Source organism: Pavona decussata, unplaced genomic scaffold (assembly GCF_977016875.1).
Source record: "Pavona decussata unplaced genomic scaffold, jaPavDecu1.1 SCAFFOLD_13, whole genome shotgun sequence".
Lineage (NCBI taxonomy): Eukaryota > Metazoa > Cnidaria > Anthozoa > Scleractinia > Agariciidae > Pavona > Pavona decussata.
In genome coordinates, this window is record NW_028145436.1 from 1,742,554 (window position 1) to 1,769,159 (window position 26,606).

The window sequence follows — 26,606 nt, forward strand, 5'->3', positions numbered from 1 at the left end:
GATACTTCTTTTTCTATTCATGGAATCATTGATGAAAAGCCTCCATCCTCTGGACATTTATAAAGACGCTAAATTATGGAATGTGCAGTGAAAATCTCACTTGCTGGAAACTTGGGCACGATTAGCACATAAAACATCTTGAGATAAGTGGGATGTTTTTGCAAGTCAATTCTCTGTATTTTCATGGCTTTATTGAATCATTTGATTGAAGGCAGTTTACTGAGGACAAGGAATACAAAAAGAGCGCAAAAAGGTCTTTTGGAATGCAGGCATTGACTGGTAAAAATTCACACTTATCTTAAGACACTTTATATAACCGGTCCCTAGACGGCAACAGATCTGCGGCATGGCTCGTACACTGTTACGGCGAAATGAACTCGCAAACAATCCGGGAAATGAAAAACTAAAGGATGTTACCCTGATAAATCAATAATTCAAACAGTCTCAAACTTTATTTATAAACGATAAGAAGTAAATGCTAAAAGCCCGGCTGTGGGGTCGTATAAGAAATAAACTAAAATTAAATATGTACATGAATAAAGCAAAGTAGTATTGAACAAAATATTAAGAATTACAACAAAAAGAGATTTACAATCGTATTAAAACGAAATTCCTTCTACTTGTTGTTTGTGCCTAAAGTGGAGTTTAGATTGAATTCCTAAATTATGAACACTTGAGAGCCCTTGTGTGAACAAAAGGTGACTACAGCTCCTCCATTGAACACATGTAGGAACTTCGTTTGATGATATTGTAGGACATATGAGAAACTGTAAAGAAAGCGATAGTGGCTCATTTGAATCTCTGTTAGGTCAGGAACGAAACATTCTGGATAAAATCCGCCACTTACAAAAACTTGACAACTCTGAAATGTTCTTAAAATGTACTTATGTATTTTCTGGTCATAAACATCACTTCCCTTAGACTACAATACTGACGAGTGGAACTGAATAACTGAGTATATTTGAAACAATCAATGAAAAACAAAATTTTTTTTTGGTTACAAAGCGCACCATTAAATTTCTTACATTCTACGTTTTGTATTTGAAGACTTTATGAACTCCTCTTGGTAAATTGTACAAACAGCTTGGCCGAAAGATTGGAAACGTCAAAAGACTGCAAAGCTGAATCAGACGTGACGTTCACCTGTTAACAAAACAAACATAACACATAACAGGTGATCAAACTTATTAAGGCAGTGATAACTCTCGGATATAAACTAAAGCATACATTCACTGACTACAGTTAAGCCTGAAACCCAAGCCTGCGAGAATCGTATTATCTCAAATATTAACATGTGCAGTTTGCTGTCATATATAAAGCAAACCATTTTATTTTCCTTATCAAGTGTCAAATTTACATTAACTGTCAGAAGTAACTCACTGATAGGAAATAAAAGTAACCAAACTAATAAAAATATAACTGTTAATTTCTATACCGCGTTACCCATGCCGAAATGATTAAATTTGATTTAATTAAAAATTCAACTTCTAATGAAAAAAATTAAAAATGACTACCACATAGACAATTAAAAAACACTAACTAAATATTTAAAATACAATATACTGAAAACTAATGGTGGAAAAAAATGACAATAAATATAAATTTTATTAAAAATTGTAAAAGTGCGCATCAGTTTTCTATGATCAGTTTCCTATGACTTTATTTCTGGAAATACTTTCTTTGACATTATACGAGACTGTGTACAAAGAAAGCCTCCCCTCCCCTATTCCCTGTCCAGTCGTTACTATTTCATGTTTGTATCATTAAAGCAGTGATGTTATTTTTACCTCCATTCTCCTCTCTCGTCTGTTTGTTGTCACTTGTGGAGTCCAAACACCTCGTAATCTGTCACAGTAAAATTTTTACCACCTGTGAAGAACGTCTTCTGCTGTCCTGGAGGACACTGGTACGAGTGACCGAGATTACTGTAACTATTGGTATTTGTGTTTGCATTCCCGTATATACATAGGTCGCACCCTACGCCAAACACTGGACCGTAAGTGTTATTGCAGCAGATCCCTTCCTGTTCCTTCCCAGTCTTAAGCGGTAGTTTAATTGGTCCCAGGCCGTGCGGGTTGACCATACTAAACAGGAACGCCTGGTTGCATTTTAAGTATACACCCGGATCTGTTGAGCACACAACACATAAAATATTCACAGAACTCTTGCTATCACGCTCCTTTTTACATAAGTTTTGTCAGGTTCAAATGTACTTAATAAGTGGAACATTTTTGCTAGACGTATTTCCAATGGATTCACTCTCCCTCCCTTGACGTTAGAGCTTGACTGAACCAAAATTCAAAAAAAAATATTCATCTTTGTTAGTTTTATTATTTATTTATTTTTATTCTTTATTGCTAATACTTGCAAGCCCGACTGGCCTCGCATTTGCCAACTAAACAATGATGGTTAATAGAAACATTTTAGACTGTTTGCAGTTCCCCTTTTCTCTTAAGATCCGTCAAGTGTTATTAAATCCGTCGAACGCGAGCTTCTGAATAGGGGTTTGAACGCGAAGTCTGGTTCCAATCTTCTTCGTCACAATTTTTCGCTGCGTGTTACCGCTACTAAAAGTTCGAGAAAAAAACAGACTGCAAGCGGTCTAGGAAGCAAAAAGATTTCCTGAAAAACGCTGGACACGTGGATACATCCAGTAAGGCCAAAGGGCCCGATAACATGGAGGATTTTATAACGCTCGTTTTGGGCGCTTAAATCTCAGCCAGCTTCGCGGACATAAACCAGTTTGCAATGAATGGAGAAAGTCTCACCTGGGGTTGAAATTTGGCCACTCGAATTCCAACAAAAGAGGTTTTGAACCTAATAAAGGATCACTTGTTTTGATCAAAGAAGTACCAACATTTGCGAGATTAATCCGTTGGAACAAATTAAGCAAATCGACATTTAAGATTTGAACTGTTCATTTTTACAGCGTATTTTCACCCAGCCGTGCAATAATCGAGCAAATGTTACTTTCTGAAGAGACTGTCGTGCTTCGTCGGTGGGGAGTGAAAATGAATATTTAGTTTTATCAACCGAGTTGATACGGTAATTATTCACCGAGAAGGGATTAATGCTGACGTTTCGAGTATTAGGCGCCGTTCGTCAGAGCGAACAGCTAACGCACGAAACGTCCTTTAATTTCTTATCTATGAACTCAGTTGATTAAATCAAATACTCATTTGTATAATCGATTGTAAAGGCCGGCACGCTTTATAACTTAGTCAATATTCTTACTTGTCCAGGAGATCTCGGTGAAGCCTCCAAAAATGTATCCTCCACTTTTCACAACTGTGATTGTGGGTCCTTTGTTGTCACATTTCGAGTGGAAGGTTTGACCCCCGAAGCCGTCTCGAGAAGCTCGGAACAGAAGACGCCATTCACCTTCCAGATCTGTAGGCAGCCAGCCTTTCAAACCTTGTTGATGTTCTTCACTCGTCAGAATCTCCTACCCTACAAATTGAGGAGGAGGCTTTAAGTTGTCCAGCATTCCTTGTATCTGATAAAATGCTACTTCTTTGCGAAGTTCGTCGAGAAATGTAGCCTCTTTTGGTAAAGTCAGTTCACCATCACGAAGATAGTTGAGTATAAAGCGGAAGTGAGTTCCATCTCGGTCGATAAAGAACGAGCCGTCTTCAGATGGTTTCGTGTCAAACTTCCCTGAAAACATGGCGGCTAACATGGAGTTCGGGTCTTTTCTCAGCGTCTGCAAGCTTGTGACAAAGTGCTGACCACCGACATTGTAACGATACCGGATTGTGACACTGTATTGTGACACTAACTTGCGTGATCTTGATATGATAATTATAGTAGTGTAATCGACACCTCTGATTACCCCACGCATATCGCGTGTTTATATAAAGTACTTTATTGATTCATTGTAACTCTCAGAACACAGAAGCCTGCATTAAACTAGGAGTTGACTAGCACTCGCGTCTCTCTCTATCTATCGTTCCGACGTACGACCATAAAACGTTACATGGTGTCAGACAGAACCTGAACCACGATGCCGGCAGGAGGGACATCTGAAGAAGCTCCAGGAGAAGCTCCAGAAATCTTGCCCGCTCCGCCTGCACAAATATTCATGCCTCCTGCAAACTTGCCACCGCCAAAAGCGCTTGTCATGGATGACAACGTAGCCACAAATTGGAAAGCGTGGAAGAAAGTCTGGTCACGATATGAAATCGCCACAGGAATTTCTAAACAGGAGCCACTGGTAAGAGTTTCTACGCTCTTGTCAGTTATTGGAGAAGATGCCACGAAAGCCTTCGATGCCTTTGAATGGGGAGAAAATAGAACACGTGCTAGCAAAGTTTGACGCATACTGCGAACCGCGAACACAGGTGATCTACGAACGCTACCGATTTAACAATCGCAAGCAAGAGCCTGGCGAGAATATCGCAGCGTATCTTACAGAGTTAAGAACAATCGCTAAAAACTGCCAACACGAGGACATTACCCCAGAGGAGATTTTGCGTGACAGGATCGTTTTAGGAATTCGAGACGACAAGATGCGTGAGAGACTGCTTCGATACAATGATTTGACACTGCAAAAAGCCGTCGATCTTATCAAAGCAGCCGAACAAACGGAGCACCAAGTGAAGCTGATGGGTGCAAGCGCAAACGTCAATGCGTTAAAACAGGGTCGCTCGAAAAGCAATAGACCGTCGATGCCATCGCGTGCAGCAAACAGCAAACATCAAAAACAGACATCGCGTGGTAATTGCGGCAGATGTGGAACGTCACACGCAAAGCAAAATGTCCGGCATTTGGTCAGAAATGTCACCGATGTGGCAACATGAATCACTACCAATCGCTTTGCCGAAGCAAGACTGTTGCTACCGTGCAATTAGATGATGGACCTGATCAATATGACATTTGCACCGTTGGAGAACAGCCCAGCCGTGCGAACAAAGCCCTTGTAAATTTGCACGTCAACCGACGACAGGCCGGAAATGTAGTCCGTTTTCAAGTGGACACTGGATCCGAATGCGATTTATTACCACTCAAAGTGTACAAATCAATCACTGGAGGTGACACTGTCGAAATGTTAAGGAAATGCAACAAATCAATCGTTTCCTACACTGGTGAACGAAAACAAATCGCCGGAAAGATAAACCTCCCAGTCTGGCATAAGGACAGAAAGAAAACTCTGACTTTTAATGTCGTAAATGGCGATTATCAGCCTATCCTATCACTCAACACAAGTATCGCGCTTGGAATCGTCACGCTAGCTGATTGTGACGTATTATCGCTCACGATATCGCCAGAAAGTAACACAATCCTTGAAGAATACAAAGATGTGTTTGAAGGACTTGGAGAACTTCCAGGCGAGTACAAAATTATCACGGACGAGAGGGTAAAACCGAAAGTTCACCCCCCGAGGAGAGTACCAGTTGCAGTACGCCCACAAATCAAGGAAAAGTTAGACGAATTAGTACAGCGAAACGTCATCACACCAGTAACAGAGCCAACAGAATGGGTCTCGAGTATGCTGGCAGTAATACACCTTATTCCAAAATGGCGACTGCCTCAGACGATCTGGGTCGAGTAGCACGAGAGCGAGGCATCGAGGGCCACGATTCAATGTTTACATGTTTACATGTGGTAGTATAGTCCGAAATATGCCTCAAAACTGTTGTGTTCCCGGGTAAAAGAAAGAAGTTTACGAAGAGGATGGCGTTAAAATATCTTTCCATAAGTTCCCTGAAGACAGAGAACTGTTCAGGAAATGGATAGTTGCCATACGAAGAGATGCTGGCAAAGAGTTTAGAGTGACCGATCGTACGAGGGTTTGCTCAAGACGCTTTAAATCGAGTGATTATCTCACATCACTTACAGGCCGTAAAAAAAGCTTAAAACCGACAGCAGTGCCGTCTATATTTTTTTGGAAGCAAGGCTCTCCGGTAAGGAGGAAGTTCCCGAAGAAAAGAAGTCCTGTAAAGCGAAATATCGTGGCGAAGGGGTCGGAAACAAGTACCGCGAACGCGGCAAATGCAAACACCAATTCCACGTGGGGACTCGTGACAGCTGGTGCTATAAACGAAAAGATCGACAATTTTGAGAAGAAATCTCTCTCTTTAAATCGGTTCAAGAATGATAAGTCTATGGGATTTTACACTAGATCCGCCGATAGCGAAATATTTGATGCGTTGTACAATTTTTGAGACTCCGGTGAGGATGACGAAAATATTCTCATTCAAGATTCTGGTTGAGATGTCGCGGAGACTCTTGCAAAGGAATGTCAACGAAGGCACAGCTCGTAAAAAGGTAAGACTAATTCTTTCATCAGAGATGGTCCCTGTGTTCGTTATATACAGAATCAGATTTTTGTTTCCAGGTTGGAGGAATATGTATTTGCATTTGCCGCGTTCGCGGTACTTGTTTCCGACCCCTTCGCCACGAAATTTCGCTTTACAGGACTTTTTTTCTTCGGCGTCTTCCTCCTTACCGGAGAGCCTTGCTTCCAAAAAAATATAGACGGCACTGCTGTCGGTTTTAAGCTTTTTTTACGGCCAGTAAGTGATGTGAGATAATCACTCGATTTAAAGCGTCTTGAGCAAACCCTCGTATGATCACTCTAAACTCTTTGCCAACATCCCTTTGTATGACAACTATCCATTTCCTGAACAGTTCTCTGTCTTCGGGGAACTTATGGAAAGATATTTTAACGCCATTCTCTTCGTAAACGTTTTTGTTACACCCGGGAACACAACAGTTTTGAGGCATATTTCGGGACTATAATACCACTTGTAAACATGTAAACATTGAATCATGGCCCTCGATGCCTCGCTCTCGTGCTAATCGACCCAGATCGTCTGCGTCAGCCGCCATTTTGGAATAAGGTGTATAAAGCCAAACAAAATTCGAATATGTTTGGACCCAAGGGATCTGAACGAAGCGATCAAGCGAGAGCACTACCAGATACCTACCATAGAAGAGGTCGCTACTCGACTTGACAAAGCTAAGCTTTTTACAGTGGTTGACGCAAAAGACGGATTCTGGCAGAAGAAACTAGACCGCGAGTCAAGCTACAAAACGACGTTCAACACTCCCTTCGGACGCTACCGTTGGCTTCGCATGCCCTTCGGTATCAGTTCCGCTCCAGAAGTATGGCAAAGAACCATGCACGAATTTGTGGAGGGGCTTCAAGGCGTAGAAGTCATTGCTGATGACTTTGTTATCGCTGGTTTCGGCGACACCACTGAAGAAGCTCACAAGAGCCTAGAACAAAATGAGCGAGCATTCTTCACAAGATGCAGAGAATGGAACTTGAAACTGAACAAACAGAAAGTCAGTCGTGCTCAGACAAACGTACCATTCATGGGGCACCTGCTCACTCCCGAGGGACTCAAACCGCGATCGTTGCCATGCCTGAGCCAGAAGACGCCACAGCACTTAAACGTTTCCTTGGAATGGTGAATTACCTTTCTAAGTTCATGCCGCATCTGAGCGAAATGACAGAGCCGTTGCGGAGATTAGAAGATAAAGACGTGGAGTGGCAGTGGATGACGCAGCACAGTATCGCGTTTAATACTGTGAAGAAGTACCTAACTGAATCTCCAGTACTCAAGTACTACAACGTGAATGAAAAAGTTACCATTCAGTGCGACGCATCTGAAACAGGTCTGGGAGCTGTCCTCATACAGAAAGGTCAGCCAGTGTGTTACGCCTCAAGAGCGCTCACAGACACTGAAACCAGATACGCCCAGATCGAGAAAGAGCTTCTTGCCATCGTATGGTCTTGTCACAAGTTTGACCAGTATATATATGGCCGAGACATCGTACACGTCGAGTCTGACCATGAGCCTCTACAAGCCGTATTCAAGAAGCCTATCCAGCAGTCACCCAAACGACTACAGAGAATGCGCATGGCGTTACAAAACTATTCTCTGGACATTCAGTACAAGAAAGGCCGTATAATGTTCATTGCAGATGCCCTGAGCCGTGCCTACAGGCTTACAACCGAGGACGCCCAGCACGACAGCAGTGAAGTACGCGCCTTACGAGAAGTTCAGCATGAAGATGGACTTTCTGTATCGCCCAACCGACTACAAGAGTTCAAACGAGTCACAGCAGATGACCCAGAGATGCAGCTACTCATTGGTGCGATACACAAAGGGTGGCCATTATGTCGAAAAGACTGCCCTGCAAAGCTTGTCCCTTACTACGACAGCCGAAGCGAGCTAGTTGAAGATGGTGGACTGGTTTATCGTGGAGAACGCCTGGTTGTTCCTCAATCGCTGCGAGCTGATATGCTGAAAGAAATCCACAGGTCGCACATAGGAATCGGTGGATGCCTAAGGAGAGCCCGGGAGCTAATCTACTGGCCAAGAATCAACGCGGAAGTCAAAGATTACGTTTCCAAGTGCAGCGTTTGTCAGTCATACCAGCCAGAGCAATGCCGAGAAGACCTCCAGCCACATGAAATGCCCAGTCGCCCATGGTCCAAAGTTGGAGCTGACATTTTCGAGCTTGGACCACAACAGTTCCTGATAATGGTGGACTACTGGTCAAATTACTTCGAAGTACAGGAACTGAAACGAATAACGTCAGCAAGCGTGATCCACGCATTTAAAGTCCAGTTTGCCAGACATGGTATTCCGGAAGTCCTTGTTACAGACAACGGGACACAATTCAGCTCGTCTGAATTTGCGAATTTCGCCGAGACGTGGAGATTTGAGCACAAGACCTCAAGCCCACGTTATCCTCAGTCGAACGGAAAAGCGGAGAACGCCGTGAAAGTTTGCAAAGCGCTGCTGAAGAAAGCACGAGCCGACAACAAAGATCCTCTACTGGCGTTCTTAGACTGGAGAAACACCCCGTCAGAAGGTTTAGGAACCTCACCAGTCCAACGTCTGATGGGCAGAAGAACACGAACGCTGTTGCCAACCCACACCAAACTGCTGGAGCCTAAAGTAGACAGCCAGACAGGAGACAAGTTGGCAAAGCGCAAAGCCACACAAGAGCAGCGGTACAACTCGAAGAGTCAACCGCTAACACCACTACAGCCAGGTCAAGCGATCAGAATGAAACTCCCTGGTGAAACTAAATGGTCTCTTGGAAGTTGTGTGAAGATCCTTCCAAACCGCTCGTATGAAGTAGAAGTTGCCGGTCGCCCCTACCGTCGCAACAGGCGTCAGCTCAGAACAACTGCTGAGACACCGCCACCTCCTTCTGTCGAAGAAGATCTTTCGCACGATCATCCACAGACTGCAAAGCCTCCCAGCACAAGTCAAGACACAGAATTGGCTATCAATCACAACCAGCCTGCTGTCCAACTGCGGAGGTCCTCCCGTATCAAGAAACCACCAGCTTGGCATGAGGATTATGTCATGAACACTTAACTTTAAGAAAAGGGAGATGTAACGATACCGGATTGTGACATTGTATAGTGACACTAACTTGCGTGATCTTGATATGATAATTATAGTAGTGTAATCGACACCTCTGATTACCCCACGCATATCGCGTGTTTATATAAAGTACTTTATTGATTCATTGTAACTCTCAGAACACAGAAGCCTGCATTAAACTAGGAGTTGACTAGCACTCGCGTCTCTCTCTATCTATCGTTCCGACGTACGACCATAAAACGTTACAGACATTGAGTTTAATAGTCGAAGAAAAATGGACCTGAGATGGATTCTTGCTCCTGGCGAACTCTGGCGGCTTCTCGTTCGAAGATCTCACACGCTTGTCTAAAATGATTTTCAGCGTCTGCAAACCCTTGGTGGCGCTGTTGATTTCCAGGATTTTGCTCACCCATACTTTCCTTTAGCTCAGTATAAGCGACAAGAAATCCAGAGACATGTGGCTCTCTGAAAGCATATGCATGAGGTCTGATGATATGCCTCTACCCTGCACTGTAAATCCAAAAATATCTGTTTTAGACCCAAAAATGGGGCCGTTTCGGTGAGTAAAATACAGTACTATTTTTGGGTCTAATTTAGCCCATTTGAAGTGGGGCTGTTTTGGCCCCAGTAAACAGAGCAGAAATAGCCCTGTATAACGTCGCCGAGACGAAGATACAGGGTTGCTGTATTGGAAAAATGGGGGGTAGTTTTGGCTTCCATAAAGGTTGAAATGGTGCGCTTGGATGGCCAAAGTAGCCCCTCTCGAGCCGTTTCATGTCTTCAGAAAGGAGGGAAATTGGCCCATATTTCGTGGCCAATTTAGCCCAATTTATATTCAAAAGAAATGTATATTCAAACGAAATGACTAAATTAGCACCATTATGTCTGAAACGACATTCTTTATAAGAGCTTTTTTGGGATCTTGATTATTTAAAATAACCGTCTTAAAAGGACTAAAATGGTTCTTAGCATGCCTAAAAATGGCCCCATAATTGAGACATTTTGAACCTGTGTAAAGGGGAAGCAACGGCCACAATGGGTGCCTGATTTAGTCCATATAATACCAAAACGAATACACTTTTAGGGCTGAATCAACCCCAACTGTAGCCTCAAGGACAGTTCACTTTAGAACTGCTTTAGGTTCAAGAGAGTCAGAAACAGCTATATTAGAGGGCTAATTACCCTTGAATGGTTTTAATTTTCTGGTCGATTTACACTCATTATACTTCCCTAAGGCCATAAGGCCCGGTTCATACGTCGAAGTTTACATGAGCCGAATCTAATACCTATTAAGGTCGACCCAAATAATTAAGTTCGGAAGTTGATTCAGATGTCGAACCTAACTGAAGTCGAACTTAAAGCTAAAGCGAGAAAATAGATTTTCGTGGTCAGCGGATGTTGTTTTTACTCAACAAGATTCAAAATGGCGGGAAAGAGCTTGTTTTTTTGGCGAATGCGATCAGGGAGACTAGAAGAAGGCGTCTGTCATTTTGATCCCTTGTATAACTATTATAATACTTTGTTCCAATTACTTTAACTGAGGGAGCCCATTCCTTATAAGCCCAGTGGCTTCCCTTGGGCTTCCTCGCCATTAGTGTTAAAAAATAATAATTCATATTTCTACACTTTTTATGGCAAAACAATAAACTAAAACTAAACTGAACTGAACCTGAACTGTTTAAACATACAGCTATTATTGGGAAACCTCGTTACACGGAGAAGGCAAGTTTTGAATGTTGTTTGGCTTCTAGTCCTCCTAGTTTCTACTTTTCTAGTTTCGTGGCATCTCAGACAAGTATATTTAGTTGTTTCGAAACAAGAAGAACAAGCACATTCCTCTTTTCCCGCCATCTTGCTCAGAATGAAGTCCTTTTACGGATGCCAAGTCCATGGAACGCGCAGACCTCTGGGATAGATTTTTTTTTAATTGACAATATCTATATTACCCTTACAATACACTAGAATACAACGAAAGAAAAAAAAAGAATACTGTTACATTCACTACTATGACTTGCTTATTTCCGTTACATCCAGTACAAAGTACAAAGAAAAGTAATATACAGCTCTAGGTTACAAACTTCTTGTCAATTAAAGGTTTCCATTTATTGTAACAACGTTCATTTGAATTAGTCATTGTTGATATTTGTTTTTCGATTTCAGCCTTGCTTATCACTATTGTTCGATAAGTACTAAAAGAAAATATATACGTGACTAATTTGGTTCGGCATACGTAAAAGTTCAACGTCTTAATCGAAGTCGAACTTTTGCCGTTCTATTCGATTGGCGCAGTCGAATAGAACGGCTGGTCGACCCAAATACAAATCTTTCGATCCTAACTGATTCAAACGTCGATCTTTACATGCGCCGAACCAAATGATTAGGTTCGGCTCATGTAAAGTTCGACGTATGAACCGGGCTTAACTCCCCCCCGAATACATAAAACGGCCTTTATTTGATTTTAAGAGCGGCTTGCTGTAACTCTCCGGCTATACCCATGCAAGATAGAAAAATTCGATTATCTCAAACTTTGCCATAATAAAGGGCTTTACAAACTTGTTACAAAAAGTGAACTTTGAAGTTGTTTGGATTTTTGTTTTCGTGTCGAGACGAGGTTTAGCAATTTCCTTTCACAGCGTCCAAAATTGGTCCTGAAATTACACTTCTATCGAAGGTTAGCAAGCCAAAACGGAAACCGTACCAGGAAAAAACTGACACATGCCATTAAAATATCACCCCTCAACGGCTATTTAGAGCTGGCAGGTCTCAATTAATTTTGATCCTGAATTTCTTATGGAATTTCCAAAATTATGCCTTGCGGAAGTATTGCGTGACGTTCAATTTTGGCCTGATTCGTGGCCAAAAAAATCGATCTGGTACATGGATTTACCTACCAAAACTATTATTATCGCCAAAAGTATCATTTTATCTTAGCTTTCACCGAAAATGTAGCTTAGGCAAATGCAACGGCAAATTGTGAGAGCGTGTTGAAAACAAGATACTCACGCTAATTGATTGACATGTTGACCCGCCATGTTGCGAGTCTTATCACGGCTAATTTACATAAGAAATTTCGACTCTGTGTTAAATCTACGTAAATTTGTATTTTGTGTCCCTCAAATATCCGAGCGATATATTATATTCCACATTTTAGTCAATACCAGTGCGAAACGACCATTTTTGTCGCCAATTGCAAGTGTATAGCGGTTTCAGTTTGATTTGTTTACACCATGCCACAACCACCAACATTTCTCGAAAACTTTTAATACACGGGTTTGCCTATCGAAGTTATTAAGTTCCAAACAAAAGTATCATTTGTCTTAGCTTTTATCGAAAAACTAGCTTAGGTAAATGAAATGACAAATTCTGCGAGCGTCTTCAGTCTTCAAACCAAAGTCTGCAAAGGTCGATATGGACCCACGAAGAGTCAAATCAGCCCCAGGGGCCATAGAGCTGAATCGGAACTTTGGGGCTGAAACAGATCTTTTGAATTTACAGTGATGGTCACGTGTTCATCAGAAAGTAAAACTGTAACCGAGTGTGAACTGACTGTTTTCATTATCGTGCATTGTGTCTAATGAAATTTAGATGTTAGATTTTTATTGTTTTGGATTTCTGCTTCATGACTTGAAACTCAAAAAACGTTTTATGTTATCGTACTATTAGTAAAGTTTTTTCTCCATCTCTCACTTTCGCACGCGTACTGTTCACTTTGTATGGATAACTACTGACGGGTTTTATTCAGGTGCCTAAATGTTTTAAAAAAAAAATAGAGAATCGAATGTAATTAAAACGTGACAGTGGTTTACACGGAAAAGATGGTCGGGGCCGAAATACTTGGACCAAATACTTCCCAACTCATGACAAAAATACATGACTACACTGAAGGTAAGTGAGCAAACATCTTTCCTATGTTCAGTTTTGAAGAACTGACCCATGTTACAAACAATCAACTATTTTAATTAGCGTGTCTCTCCCGTATAATTTTTGCAGTGATTGATGCGAGTTTACAGGAGAAGCCATACGTGCAAATTAACGAGCGGAATCAATCTGGTTTAGCGCAAAGTTTCCTTGAAGATGTTTGACAAACCGGTAAATGAAAACTCCTCAGTATATTACGTCCTGAAAAAGGAAATTTATATTTTTCTAATATATGAGCTTACTACATAAATTCACAGCTCCGCGTTATGAATCAATTTTTAACGTAGAAATAACCCTATGGATTGAATAGCCAAGACTGAAAAATTTTTACATTTGTGATCAAGTTTGGTGCAAAACAGCACTAAACGTACCTTTCAAGGTCCTTTCAAAGATTATCAATTGCACGATGTTACTAATGTAGAGTTTCTATTAGAGTGGATGGAGGAACAGGTTGTGGGATCTTTGGCTAAAAATGTCATAGGGATCATTATTATCATCTTCCATATTCCAGGTGTCTCCGCCCACATTCTTAGCCCTCTCTCCTTAAGCTCCTTTTCTACTGCCCTTTTCCATGTCTCCCGCAGATGATCTCGTTTCCTTTATCCTTCTGGTGCACAAGTGACTAAAGAGCAACGCATGGGTAAGCGACTATCCATTAGTAAGGACATGGCCTGTCTCCTGATCACTAGCTTGATCACTAGTCATATACATACGGGATACTGAATAACAGGAATATACGGCAAATCACACCTCATTAATATTTCACACGCAGGTATTGAATCTGTGAGTCTTGAATCCACCGAGTTCCATTTTCCTTCACATGTAAAACCTGGCACCGCTGATGTCTAATTGGCGAGAAACAAGGTACAATCCACCGCATGCCTGCATGTCCCGTATGTTTACAAACGTCACTCACTTCTTAGTCTGCGTAGTAGGCGTAATCGGGGAGAGGGAGGGGGAGGGGGAGCGAAAAAAAGGAGGGAAGAATGGGGGGACTGGGGAGTCCTCCCCTTCTTCCCTCACATTTTCTCCCTTCCCCTTCTTCTCCCCGATTACGTCCGTCTCTCAAAATAAGGAACAAAACTAACCTATCTGAAGGGTTTTAATTTTTGGCTCGGACATCCTCACCCTATTGAAGTATCCCTATCCTATGTACACCCATTAGAGCTCCCTTCTTTGAGCTTCGTATGAAAAGTGGAGGTTCACTCAGTTTCAATGTGTCAAGGCCTTTACCAATTACGGTAGTTATTTGTTTCCATTTTTGTACACACTGAAAACAGAAAGAAGCGCTCTGTCAAATTATCCAGTGACATTTTTTCAATAGACACCCATAATTGATGTCACAAAAATATATCTCCCCGAGTGAAATTATTGAATATTTTTTATTAATCCAGTTTAGTTTCGGCCCACTTCAAAACGGCGGTCCTTTAAGGTTTTGAACCACTTCTAGCAAGAACTGGAACTGGAATCTCGATGTCCCAGTTTCCTAGAACTTGATACTCATTCAGAAGGATTTCAAGTGTGTCACCCTTCTTAGTACTCGTAACATTGCACTTCACAATTTTATAAAATAAAATAGCCGAAGACATTTGCACGCTCGTTGTTTAAAGTAGAAATACCTTCCCTGGTAGAGGTGCGCTTGAGATGATGTATTATGACAATGATGCGCACATAGTTGGGGCGAGACGGAGAATCAAGGAAAAGGGAGGTGTATGTGGCGCATATACAGTGCGCATGTGCTCGAGCTGAGCGGACAAATTCGTTCATTTTGTCGCACTTATTCTGTCTGTTGACCCTATTATGACCGGGAACGAAAAGCTACGAAAAGTGTTACTGTATTCGTCTTGTCCCGCCTCGATTAGTTTTGTAAAATTTCCGGGACAAACCATTCATTCTCTTGTTTTTCAAATAAATTGTTGTTGTTATTGTTGTTTTTGTTGTTTGGTGTTGTGGCCGGATTCAACCCCTGGGGAATACCCAATATAACCTATATAGGTATCTGCGGCGCCAAATGATATGGTTTTTGGGCCGGTTTGGTCTGAAATAGGGTATAGATTATAACCGTTATGGTTTGAAAGTCTGAAAACGGGTATGGATTCTAGAGACCAGGTCTGAAAATGGGTATGAATTTTACAGGCCAGGGGCCCGTTTCTCGAAAGTCCCGGTAACTTTAAATTTTCGGGCTTGAAATCAAATATTCAAATAACAGTATAAAGAATAAAAACGTGGTTCCTAGCTTAGAAGCCAGTCCATTTTGTTTTGTTAACTGATAGTTTTATCACATCATCTGCAAATCTATTGAAACCTTGATCTTGAATAAAAACAACAACAGCTTTCTGGGCCCATTAATTAACCATCGAGACTTTCGAGAAACGGGCTCCGCGTCTGAAAAAGGATACCGGAAAATTCCACATTTTAGGCTGAAATAGGGTCATTGGAGAACCAGACAGCAGACCCCCAACAAAAATTCCCAGGAGTTACCCCCCCCCCCCCCCCTACAGGTCAATATTGGTGGACTCAGTGGATTCAAAATGTTTCAAATTATTTCCGTGGTGCACGCTCTTGGTAAACCTATACTGATCAGTAAGACGCAACCATTTCTAAGACTACTAATTTGTTCTAAGAAGCAAACAATCTGGACAACTGCGAAAATAAATCATGGGCCACATTCACGAAGCCTTCTCAAGTTAAATACTACGCCCCTGAATAGGCCATTTTCATGATGGCGTCATTTGACTACAACTACCAGAATTCATTTCGTTTTCCATTTTCAAATTCAAATTTTGTAATCCCAGTGGAGAGCAAAGAAAAATAGCTCTAATTAGCATGAGAAAAAAAAAACTGAAGTATTCTGGTAGTTGTAGTCAAATGGCTCTATAGTGAAAAAGTAAATCCCCGAGACAATAGACCATTTCCGAATTGCATTAAGCCACATTATGAAAGCGAGGCTAAGGGCAGAGTTTTTGTTATGAAACATGCAAACAAAACTAATATTGAGAATGATATCAATAAAGCAAAGTAGTATTGGACAAAACATCGAGAATTAGAACAAAAAAGATTTACAATCGTATTAAAACGAAATTATTTCTACTTGTTGTTTGTGGCAAAAGTACATTTAAGTTTAAATTCCTAAATGCTGGACAATTGAAAGCCTCGTGTTTGAACAAAAGCTGACTACAGCAACTCCATTGAACACTTATAGGAACTCAGTTTGATGATATTGTAGGACATGTGAGAACAACAACAACACTTTATTAACAATAGACAGTTACAAGGTGTTATATACCTACCCGCAAATAGCTGAAGCTAGTCGAGGCGGGTAGGTATGTTTATGCTAAACTAAATACAAATACATTTGGTGTTTACAACTGAATTGACTAAAATAAAAGTTAAATAAGTAGTAAACAAACAAGTGACGCAAAAAAGGGGATTCGCTAGCTGATAGAAATTAAAGGATTGTTACATATTCAGAAGCTTTTCATTATTTCAAGAATTGAAGAAGGTGTAAGGTAAGCATTTTCTTTTTTTAAAATGTTGATTAGTATTTCATGTATTTGTTTCTTGAATAGTTTTCTGTTGTCAGACTTTCTAATATTATCCGGTAAAGAATTCCATAGCCGTGCACCAAATCGAGAAAATGAATTCTTTAGTTGATCAAGACGTGAAGACATGATATAAAATTTGTCGGCGGTTGCTGACCGGGTGTTGTAGGAGTGTATATCTGAGACATGTTTAAATAAATTTTGAATATGAACAGGTGCTAGTTTGTTTTGGATATCATACATTAAACAGGAAACAGATTCGACATAGAGAAAATGAACAGGTAGGATGTTAAGTTTAATGAAGTAAGGAATAGCGTGTTCACTTTTTGTAGAAAAGTTCATCAAACGTAGAGCTCGTTTTTGTAGGAGAAGGAGCTTTTCTAAGTTAGACTGAGAAGCTTGACCCCACGAACTAATTCCATACATGAGGTAGGGGGAAATAAGAGATTGATATAACTTAACAAGAATAGAAAAGGGTACAAAATGTCTCAATTTAGCTATGATGCCAATGGCCTTGCTAATTTTTAGGGCGATTAAATCTATATGAACTTTCCAGTTGAGATTCTTGTCAATGAGTATGCCAAGATATCTCACATGATCTTTACATTCTAATGTTGAATATGAAACTTTATCATTGTCGTAAATATTTATCGTTGGTTGATAAGGAAGTTTCTTTTTGTAATTAAGAAATATTACATAATTAGATTTCTTAGTATTTAGAGTTAATTTGTTCGCTGTTAGCCATTCGCAAAGTTTGTTTAATTCAGTGTTTACTTCTAGTTCTAAGGATTTAAGGTTCCTATTACTGCAAAGGATACTAGTGTCATCAGCAAATAAATAAAAATTGAACTTATCTGAACAGTTAGTGATATCATTTATATACAACAAAAAGAGTAAAGGCCCTAGAACAGAACCTTGAGGAACGCCACATTCCGTAGGGGCCTTTTCAGAAATATGGGGACCGATATTAGTTGTTTGTGAACGCGATTTGAGATAAGAAGAGAACCAATCGTTGACTATCCCTCTTATTCCATAATGATATAATTTCTGCAGCAGTATTTCATGGTTTACCGTATCGAATGCTTTCTTTAGATCAATGAAGATGCCACAAGTATACAGCTTTTTATCCATATTGTTTTGAATAGTGTTAATAATATCTAGCGTTGCATGCTGGGTAGAATGTTGTTCTCGAAAGCCGTATTGAGATGGAACAAGAATATCTGTTTTACTTAAGTAGGATTTTAAGCGCACACACATCAATCTCTCAAAGATTCTATTAAAGTTTGAAAGAAGTGAGATAGGTCTGTAATTGTTTGGATCTGTCTCGTCACCGTCTTTGTAAATGGGAATGACTTTTGCGTGTTTAAGTTTTGAAGGGTAATTCCCACAATTAATTGAAGCATTGAATATATTCGCCAAAACATAAGAGAGGGTAGAGCTAGCACATTTTAAGATTGAAGTTGGACTCGAATACAGACCATGCGCTTTGTTGTTGGAGATGGACAGAATTTCGAGTTGAACCTCGTAAGGGGTCACAGGAACAAAAAAGAAAGAATTCAGGTGACTGGTTTGACGATAATAATCAGTGAAATGGTGCAAAGATCGGGGTAGCTTTGAAGCTAGTTTGCGTCCAATGGAGGCAAAGTGGCTGTTAAGAATATTGGCAATTCGGGATGGGTCTTGCGTAAAACCGCTGTTATCAGGTTCCTTGAGTTTACAGATGAATTTTCGATTTCTCTTTTTGTTTAGCAAAGTATTAATACATTCCCATGTCTTCTTAACACTCAATAAATTAGATTCGAAGTATTTATAATAATACTGTTTTTTGCTTAAACGGGTTAGTGTCAAAATTTGATTTCTATATAATTTATATTTCTCATTATCGCCTGACAAAAATAGTTTGTTCTTGACTTTAATTGATCGTCTAATGCCTTTAGTAATCCATGGTTTCGAAAATTGCTTTGCCTTACGACCTGAAAGCTTTTTTAACGGTGCGTGTTTATTGACCAGTTTATTAAATCTATTGTAAAACGTCGAGAAAATTTTATCGATGTCTTGATGAGTGTTTGTAATGATAATGTCCCAGTTGATTTGAGTAAGTTCATTGTTAAAATCATCAGGTGAAAATTTAGAATAATCCCGCACTTTATGTGGAAGAGATAGGACTCGATTAGTAGGGTTACGTGAAATACAGAACTGAGAAAAATGGTCAGTTAAATCGGAGATTATATTGCCACTTACAAGGAATTGCTCGAGGTCATTTGTAAAGATATTGTCAATAAGTGTAGCCGACGTGTTATGTACTCGAGTGGGTTTGTCAATGGTTGGAATAAGGTGAAGGCTTTGAGCGGTCAATAAAAAATTTTGGCTGATATTAGAAGATTGCGACTTGAGTAGGTCAATGTTAAAATCCCCGACTATATAGACGGGCTTATCATAGAAAATATATTTTTCGACAGCTTCGTCAAAATATGATTGAAAAGATTCCGGAGAATTGTGTTGTCTATAGAGAATCCCGCACACAATGTTTTTCTGTTTATCCAAAATAATTTCAATCCACAGAGCTTGGTAGGCCTCATTAGAGGTCTTTTCTAGTACCATGTAATTTAGAGTGTCATTGATATACATTCCAACACCTCCAGATGCCAGGGGCGTTGGGACGTACTCAAAGTTGTAACCTTTTAATTGTGGGATATTTTGATCCGAATTAGCATAAGAAATTTTGGTTTCCGTGAGTCCAATAACAGAAAATTGAAAGTCTAGTTCATCTAAAAGATGTGTTTGCAGATTGTCAATGTTTCGTCTAATACTTCTTATGTTATTATGGAAGATTGAAAATCTGCGTTTTGTTTGATTTCTATCTAGGGTTTTTGCAAACTCACAAAAACTATGTGGTGTATAATATTTACATCGGATACAAGTATTTAATTGGTCTTCGTGATCATCTGGATGGGTATTAAGGCTAAACAAGTCAATGTCGTGAAAGCTACGTAGTTTATCTAAATATTTTTTAGTGGGTAAGTTCGAAGAGAGAAGATTGTTGAATTGTTCATGTGAATTAATTATGTCATAACCATAATAAGGAAGATCACGCATCAACAGCCTGTTAACTTTTTGCTGTTCCTTACTTTGGCTTCGTTTTCTCATCGCAAATATAATGCAGATTCCATGCTTACCACATTCAGTTTCTCACAAATTACTCATCCTCATTTTGTGCATCAGATCCTTGGGCTGTCGCCGCGTTCTCTGGTATCAGAGTGGCAAGATCATCCATCCTATTAAGCTTAATGATTCTTGATGTATCATTTTGGCGCAGGTAGATCGCGGATTTTTTAGCCCAGCAGTATTTATAGTTATTGGCGGACTTAAAGCGTTTGGCTTCGTACAATAACTCTTGTAGCCGCGGAGTAAGGTGGTCGTAGATGCCAATGTGGTTGATCGATACATTAATCAAATCGAGATCCGCAGCTCTTATATTGTTGGCAGATCTTCTTGCCGTCATGACTTTCTCTTTAGCTAGTCGCCGAACGAATTTACAAATGATAGGATTCGGGCTATTCGTCTGAGCTGATTTTGCTGGGACCCGGTGGGCGATGTCGATATCCTGAATTGAGATGTCTGCTCCTATACATGAATATAGTTTCAGACATATTGAGGTTGTGTCTTCGGGAGACTCCGTTTCTGACACTTGTGGAATGCCAACAATCTTGACATTGTACTGATAGCTGTACAGTTCAAAAGAGTCGATAGCTTGAGAAATTCGATCGACTTGCGATGAAATTGTGTCGAGTTTACTGGATAGTCGCTTAATTTGATCCCACATCTCTTTTCTACCCGCTGTGAGATCATCATATTCGTCGCTTAAGAATTGGACGCCATGTTCTTGTTCTTCTCTGTTTGTTATTGTAGTCTTCAGCGAAGCTTTTAACGACTCCAGCTCTGATTCGAAGCTTTTCAGTTTCGATTTCAGTTCGTCATTCTCTTTCCTGAGCGTTTTGACCGACATGAGGAACTTGGTACTGTAAAATTCACACCAAAATCGATTCAAATACTGGAGCGGACTTTGGCGCGTCCGAACTCCTCGAACGCGCGTTCCAAATTCAAGAGAAACTGAAAAGAAGGCGATAGTGGCTCGTTTGAATCTCTGTTAGGTCAGAAAGAAAACATTTTGGATAAAATCCGCCACATACAAAAACTTTACAACTCTGAAATGTTCTTGAAAGGTACTTATGTATTTTCTGTTCAGAAACATCATTTTCCCTTGAGCTACAAAACTGACGACTTCAACTGAATAACTGAGTATATTTGAAACATTCGATGCAAAACATTTTTTTTGGTTACAAAGCGCACCATTTAATTTCTTACATTCTACGTTTTGTATTTGAAGACTTTATGAACTCCTCTTGGTAAATTGTACGAACAGCTTGGAAACAGTGGAAACGTCGAACACTGCAAAATTAGGGACCTTAAGCAGAGACGACGACGACGACGACGAACACGAAACTTAAAAAATTACCTTCGCGTCTTCTGAATAAATTCGCGATGATTTATACTCTCTCAGTTTGTGTAATGTGGTCGAACTATCGAGGAGCTAACGTCGTAGGTGGGCCTTTAAAGTTCAGAAAGAGAAAGGGAAATTAATCATCATGCGTTCACGTTCTCCTTAAAACTTTAAATTTGGTCATTTCACGTTGTTGTTTTGCGGAGGACGACAAAGAAATGTACCAAAGTGTGTAACGCACGTGCAGAGCTAGTGTTTTGCTAATTAAAACTATTGTTTTCTGACGTTCTCATTGACGTTGTCGTCGTCGCTGCTTAAGGTCCCTAGTTGACTTAGACGTGACGTTCACCTGTTAACGAAACAAACATAACACGTGATCAAACTTATTTCACCATTCTGGACATGAGATTAAACAAGAAAACGTGTTTATAAAAGAGGTGGAAATAACGGAAGGCAGTGAACATAAACGAAAGCATACATTCACCGACTGCAGTTAAACCTGAAAGCTAAGACGGCGAATCGCATTATCACAAACATTAACATGTGCCGTGCGGTTTGCTGTAATATTTTTTTTTTTATTTTTTTTATTGTTTTTACAAACATAATGCTGACTAACTTACAAAGTACTTACTTAGTTACATAAAGCTTTAATACCTACTTACATATACCTTGCTTAGTTAAATACTACTCACTTACATAATATTAACTTATAAGATAATGCTTACAAAACAGGAGCCGATGAGTTGGAGCCTGTTGCAAAATAATGAAAAATAATTCTAATACAACTGATGACTACCTTACTATATATTAACGAAGAGTAAATACACTAAAAACGACAAAAAATAAATAAATAACCAAACAAAAAAAGCCAAAAAACAAGGGAAATTAGTCAGAATCAAGAAAATTATTTTACAGCTTGACTTGCGCCTTAGCTTTGCTAGTTTCAATTTGTATTTTTCTTTTAAGGATAGACGAAAAAGCATCGAAATAATAATCTTCCTCATTTTTAGACGCGGTGTAAATATAGTATTTAGCAATTATCAAGCAGAGGTAATATTTAAAGCGAACCATTTAAGTCTCCTTATTAAATCCCAAATTTACATTAACTGACAGACGTCACTCAATAACGGTTAATATCTATAGCGCGTTGCCCACGCCAAAATCATCGAATTTGATTTAATCACAAATTACACTTCCAAATGAAAAAAAGAAAAAAAAGAAAAAAAAAGACTACTACAAGGACAGTTAAAACACACAAACTAAATACTTAAATACAATATACTAGAACTAATGATCAAAAAACAATTAGAAAAAATGCGGCTTCGGTTTGTTCTGATCAGGAAATAGAAACCTCTCTATGAACCTCAATAACTTTGTTTCTAGAAATACCTTCTTTGACATTATACAAGACTGTGTACAACGGAAGCGATAATATTTTCCCTCCCCTCCCCTTTTCCTTGTTATTTCATGTATGTATCATTAAAGCAGTGACGTTATTTTTACCTGCATTCTCCTCTCTCGTCTGTTTGTTGTCACTTGTGCAGTCCAAACACCTCGTAATCTGTGACAGTAAAATTTTTACCACCTGTGAAGAACGTGCTCTGCTGTCCTGGGGGACACTGGTAGGTGATACCGAGATAACTGCTACTATCGGTATTTGTGTTTGCATTCTCTGATATATACAGGTCGCACCCTCCGCCAAACGATGGTCCGTTAGCGTTATTGCAGCAGATGCCATCCTGTTCCTTCCCAGGGATAAGCGGCAGTTTACTTTGTCCCAGGCCACTCGGGTTGACCATGCTGAACAGGAACGCCTTGCTGCATTTTACCCAGTTACCCTGACCTGTTGAGCACACAACACATAAAATATTCACAGAACTCTTGCTATCACGCTCCTTTTTACATAAGTTTTGTCAGGTTAAAATGTACGTAGCAAATTGAACATTTTTGCTAGACGTATTTCCAATGGATTCACTCTCCTTCCCTAGACGTTAGAGCTTGACTAAACCAAAATGCAAAAAATTAACAATCAATCTGTTATTTTTAATATTTATTTATGCTTTTATTCTTTACTATTAATACTCTCAGTCTGACTGGCTTCGCATTTGATAACTAAACAATGACGGTTATTAAGAAGTCTGGTCCCAATCCTCCTCGTCCCAATTTTTTGCTGCGTGTTACCACTACACAAACTTAGGGAAAGAGACAGACTGCAAGCGGTCTAGAAACATTTGGATTTAGCCAAAATATTTCCCATAAAAGATTTCGCAAGGAGTAAGTCAAACAAGTGACCTCAGTCAGTTCAAAAGAAATCCTGAAAAACGCTGGACACGTGGATACACCCAGTTAGGCCAAAGGGCCCGACAACATGGAGGATTTTATAACGCTCTTTTTGGGCACTAAAATCTCAGCCAGTTTCGCGGACATAAATCAGTTTGCAATGAATGGAGAAAGTCTTACCCGGGGTTGAAATTTGGCCACTTGAGCTCCAACAAAAACGGTTTTGAACCTAAAATAAAGGATCACTTGTATTGATCAAAGAAGTACCAACATTTGGGAGATTAATCCGTTTAAACAAATAAACCAAATCGACTTTTAAAATTTCAATTGTTAATTTTTGCAGCGTATTTTCACCCAGCCGTGCAATAATCGAGCAAATGTTAGTTTCTGAAGAGACTGTGGTGCTGCGTCGGTGGGGAGTGAAAATGAATATTTAGTTTTATCAACCGAGTTGATACGGTAATTGGCCACCGAGAGTGGATTCAAGAGCAGTGACGTTTCGAACATTAGCCGTTCGTCAGAGTGAACAGCTAACGCTCGAAACGTCCTCTAATTTCTTATCTATGAACCCAGTTGATAAAATCAAATTCTCATTTGCATAATCCATTGTATAGCCCAGCACGCTTTATAACTTAGTCAATATTCTTACTTTTCCAGGAGATCTCGGTGAAGCCTCCGAAGATATTCGCTCCACTTTTCACAACTGTGACTGTGGGTCCTTTGTTGTCGCATTTCGAATGAAAGGTTTGAGTCGCGAAGCCGTCTCGAGAAGCTCGGAAGAGAAGACGCCATTCACCTTCCAGATCTGTAGGCAGCCAGTCTTTCAAACTTTGCTGATGTTCTTCGCTCGTCAGAATCTCCGACCCTACAAATGGAGGAGGGGGCTTTAAGTTGTCAAGTATTCCTTGTATCTGATAAAATTCTGCTTCTTTGCGAAGTTCGTCGAGAAATGTAGCTCCTTTTGGCAAAATCAATTCACCATCACGAAGATAGTTGAGAATAAAGCGGAAGTGAGTTCCGTCTCGGTCGATAAAGAACGAACCATCTTCAGATGATTTCCGGTCAAACTTCCCTGAAAACATGGCGGCTAACATGGAGTTGGGGTCTTTCCTCAGCGTTTGGACGCTTGTTAAAAAGTGCTGGCCACCGACATTGAGTTTAACAGTCGAAGAAAAATGGACCCGATCGAGTTTCCTCGACATGGCGTCGATGTATTCCTGCTCCTGGCGAACTGTGGCGGCTTCTCGTTCGAAAATCTCGCACGCTTGTCTAAAATGATTTACAGCGTCTGCAAATCCTTGGTGGCGCTGTTGGTTTCTAGGATTTTGCGCAGCCATACTTTCCTTTAGCTCAGTATAAACGACAAGAAATCCCGAGACACGTGGCTCTCTGAAAGCATATGCATGAGGTTGGATGATATGCCTCTGGCCAGGCCACGTGCTCATCAGAAAGTAAAACTGCAACCGAGCGTGAACTGACTGTTTTCATTACCGTGCATTGTGTCTAATGAAATTTAGATGTTAGTTTTTATTGTTTTGGTTTTCAGCTTCATGACTTGAAACTCGAAAAAAAATTATTTTATCGTACTATTACTTAACTTTTTTCTTCATCTCTCAGACACCTTCGCACGCGTAGTGTTTACTTTGTATGGATAACTGCGGACGGCTTTTATTCAGGTGCCTAAATGTCAAAAAAAAAAATAGATTAAAAGAGAGAATCGAATATAATTAAAACATGACAGTGGTTTCCACAGAAAAGGTGGCCGGGACCAAACTTAAGTGAGCAATAATCTTTCCTATTTCAATTTGAAGAACCCATGTTACAACAAGCACCTATTTCAATAAGCATGTGTCTTCCCTGCAATTTTTATAGTGATTTTTGGAAGTTTACAGGAAAATTAGAACTATTTTTGTAATTAAGGAGCGGATACAATCTGGCTTAGCGCAAAGTTTTCTTGAAGATGTTTGATAAACCGGCAAAACTCCTGTATGTTAATACGTCCTGGAAAAGGCACTTTTTCTAATATATGAGCTTACTACATAAATTCATTTGAGTTTTTAACAGCCAGCTCTGCGTTATGAATCAATTTTTAACGCAGAAATAACCCTATGGATTGAATAGCCAAGAATGAAAAATTTTTACATTTGTGATCAAGTTTGGTGCAAAACAGGACTAAACGTACCTTTCAAGGCCCTTTCAGAGATTATCATTTGACGATGTTATTAATGTGGAGTTTCTATTAATGTAGATGGAGGGAGTGGTTGTGTATCTTTAAGCCTGGTTTACACGTACGACGCAAGCATAAGCATAAGCACAAGCATAAGCACAAGAAACCTATGTGTAAACCGGTGCGACGCAAGCATAAGCGCCTTGTGCTTATGCTTGCGCCGTCCCGGTTCACACGTACGACGCAACGACGCAAGCATAAGCACAAGCACAAGAGAATGGAACGATTTCCATTCTCTTGTGCTTGTGCTTATGCTTGCGTCGTAGTTCGTTCGTGTAAACCGGGACGACGCAAGCATAAGAACAAGCGCAAGCACACGGCGCTTATGCTTGCGTCGCACCGGTTTACTGACAAGTTGTCAGCGTACAATCTAGTTACTCATGCGTTGCCATTTCCCGCCATGTTGGAATCAAATCTCGCGCGCCAAAAGGCAGCCCGGCCGCGCGATTGCGCCAAATTTGTTTGCGTCTGCGCTTGCGTATGTCACGTTATGCTTATGCGTATCGCACGTGTAAACATCCTTGTGCTTGTGCTTGTGCTTGTGCTTGTGCTTATTCTTATGCTTGCGTCGTAGGTGTAAACCAGGCTTTAGCCAATGTCATAGGGATCATTTTCATCATCTTCCATATTCTCCTAGTGGAAATTAAAGTTGCGTGCATGCCCTTTCCTTCCAGACTCTTCTGTCATCTGTTGCTGAAGCTGTCTCCCTCCACATCCTTAGCCCTTTCTCGTTAAGCTTCTTTTCCACTGCCCTTCTCCATGTCTCCCGCAGATGACCTCGTTTC

General features: G+C 40.2%; 1 protein-coding gene and 1 pseudogene across 9 annotated transcripts in view; both read right to left on the reverse strand.

The window, feature by feature from the left end:
• The window catches only part of LOC146487814 (potassium channel regulatory protein-like), a 117,210-nt gene extending 92,264 nt beyond the window's left edge, over positions 1 to 24,946 (reverse strand). For 5 of the 8 annotated variants that reach the window (XR_014868055.1, XM_085127491.1, XM_085127467.1 and 2 more), the window contains exons 1-2: positions 24,244 to 24,946; positions 22,818 to 23,157 (exon numbers count right to left, since the gene is read on the reverse strand). Coding sequence is in view for 5 of the 8 variants with exons in the window: in XM_085127491.1 (XP_084983617.1) it covers positions 22,847 to 23,157; positions 24,244 to 24,931 (999 nt within the window). In the remaining 3 variants the exon portion in view is untranslated. Of the gene's footprint in view, positions 1 to 422; positions 1,144 to 21,163; positions 23,158 to 24,243 lie in introns of those variants that run through there. The other 3 variants (XR_014868049.1, XR_014868035.1, XM_085127464.1) reach the window with 3 other exon arrangements.
• Positions 423 to 10,145, reverse strand: LOC146487822 (uncharacterized; annotated as a pseudogene). Its single transcript, XR_014868093.1, has 5 exons — positions 9,634 to 10,145; positions 6,958 to 6,961; positions 3,235 to 3,788; positions 1,788 to 2,127; positions 423 to 1,143 (listed from the first exon to the last, which is right to left on the reverse strand). The product of XR_014868093.1 is annotated as an uncharacterized LOC146487822 (transcript).
• Positions 24,947 to 26,606: the final 1,660 nt, after the last annotated feature.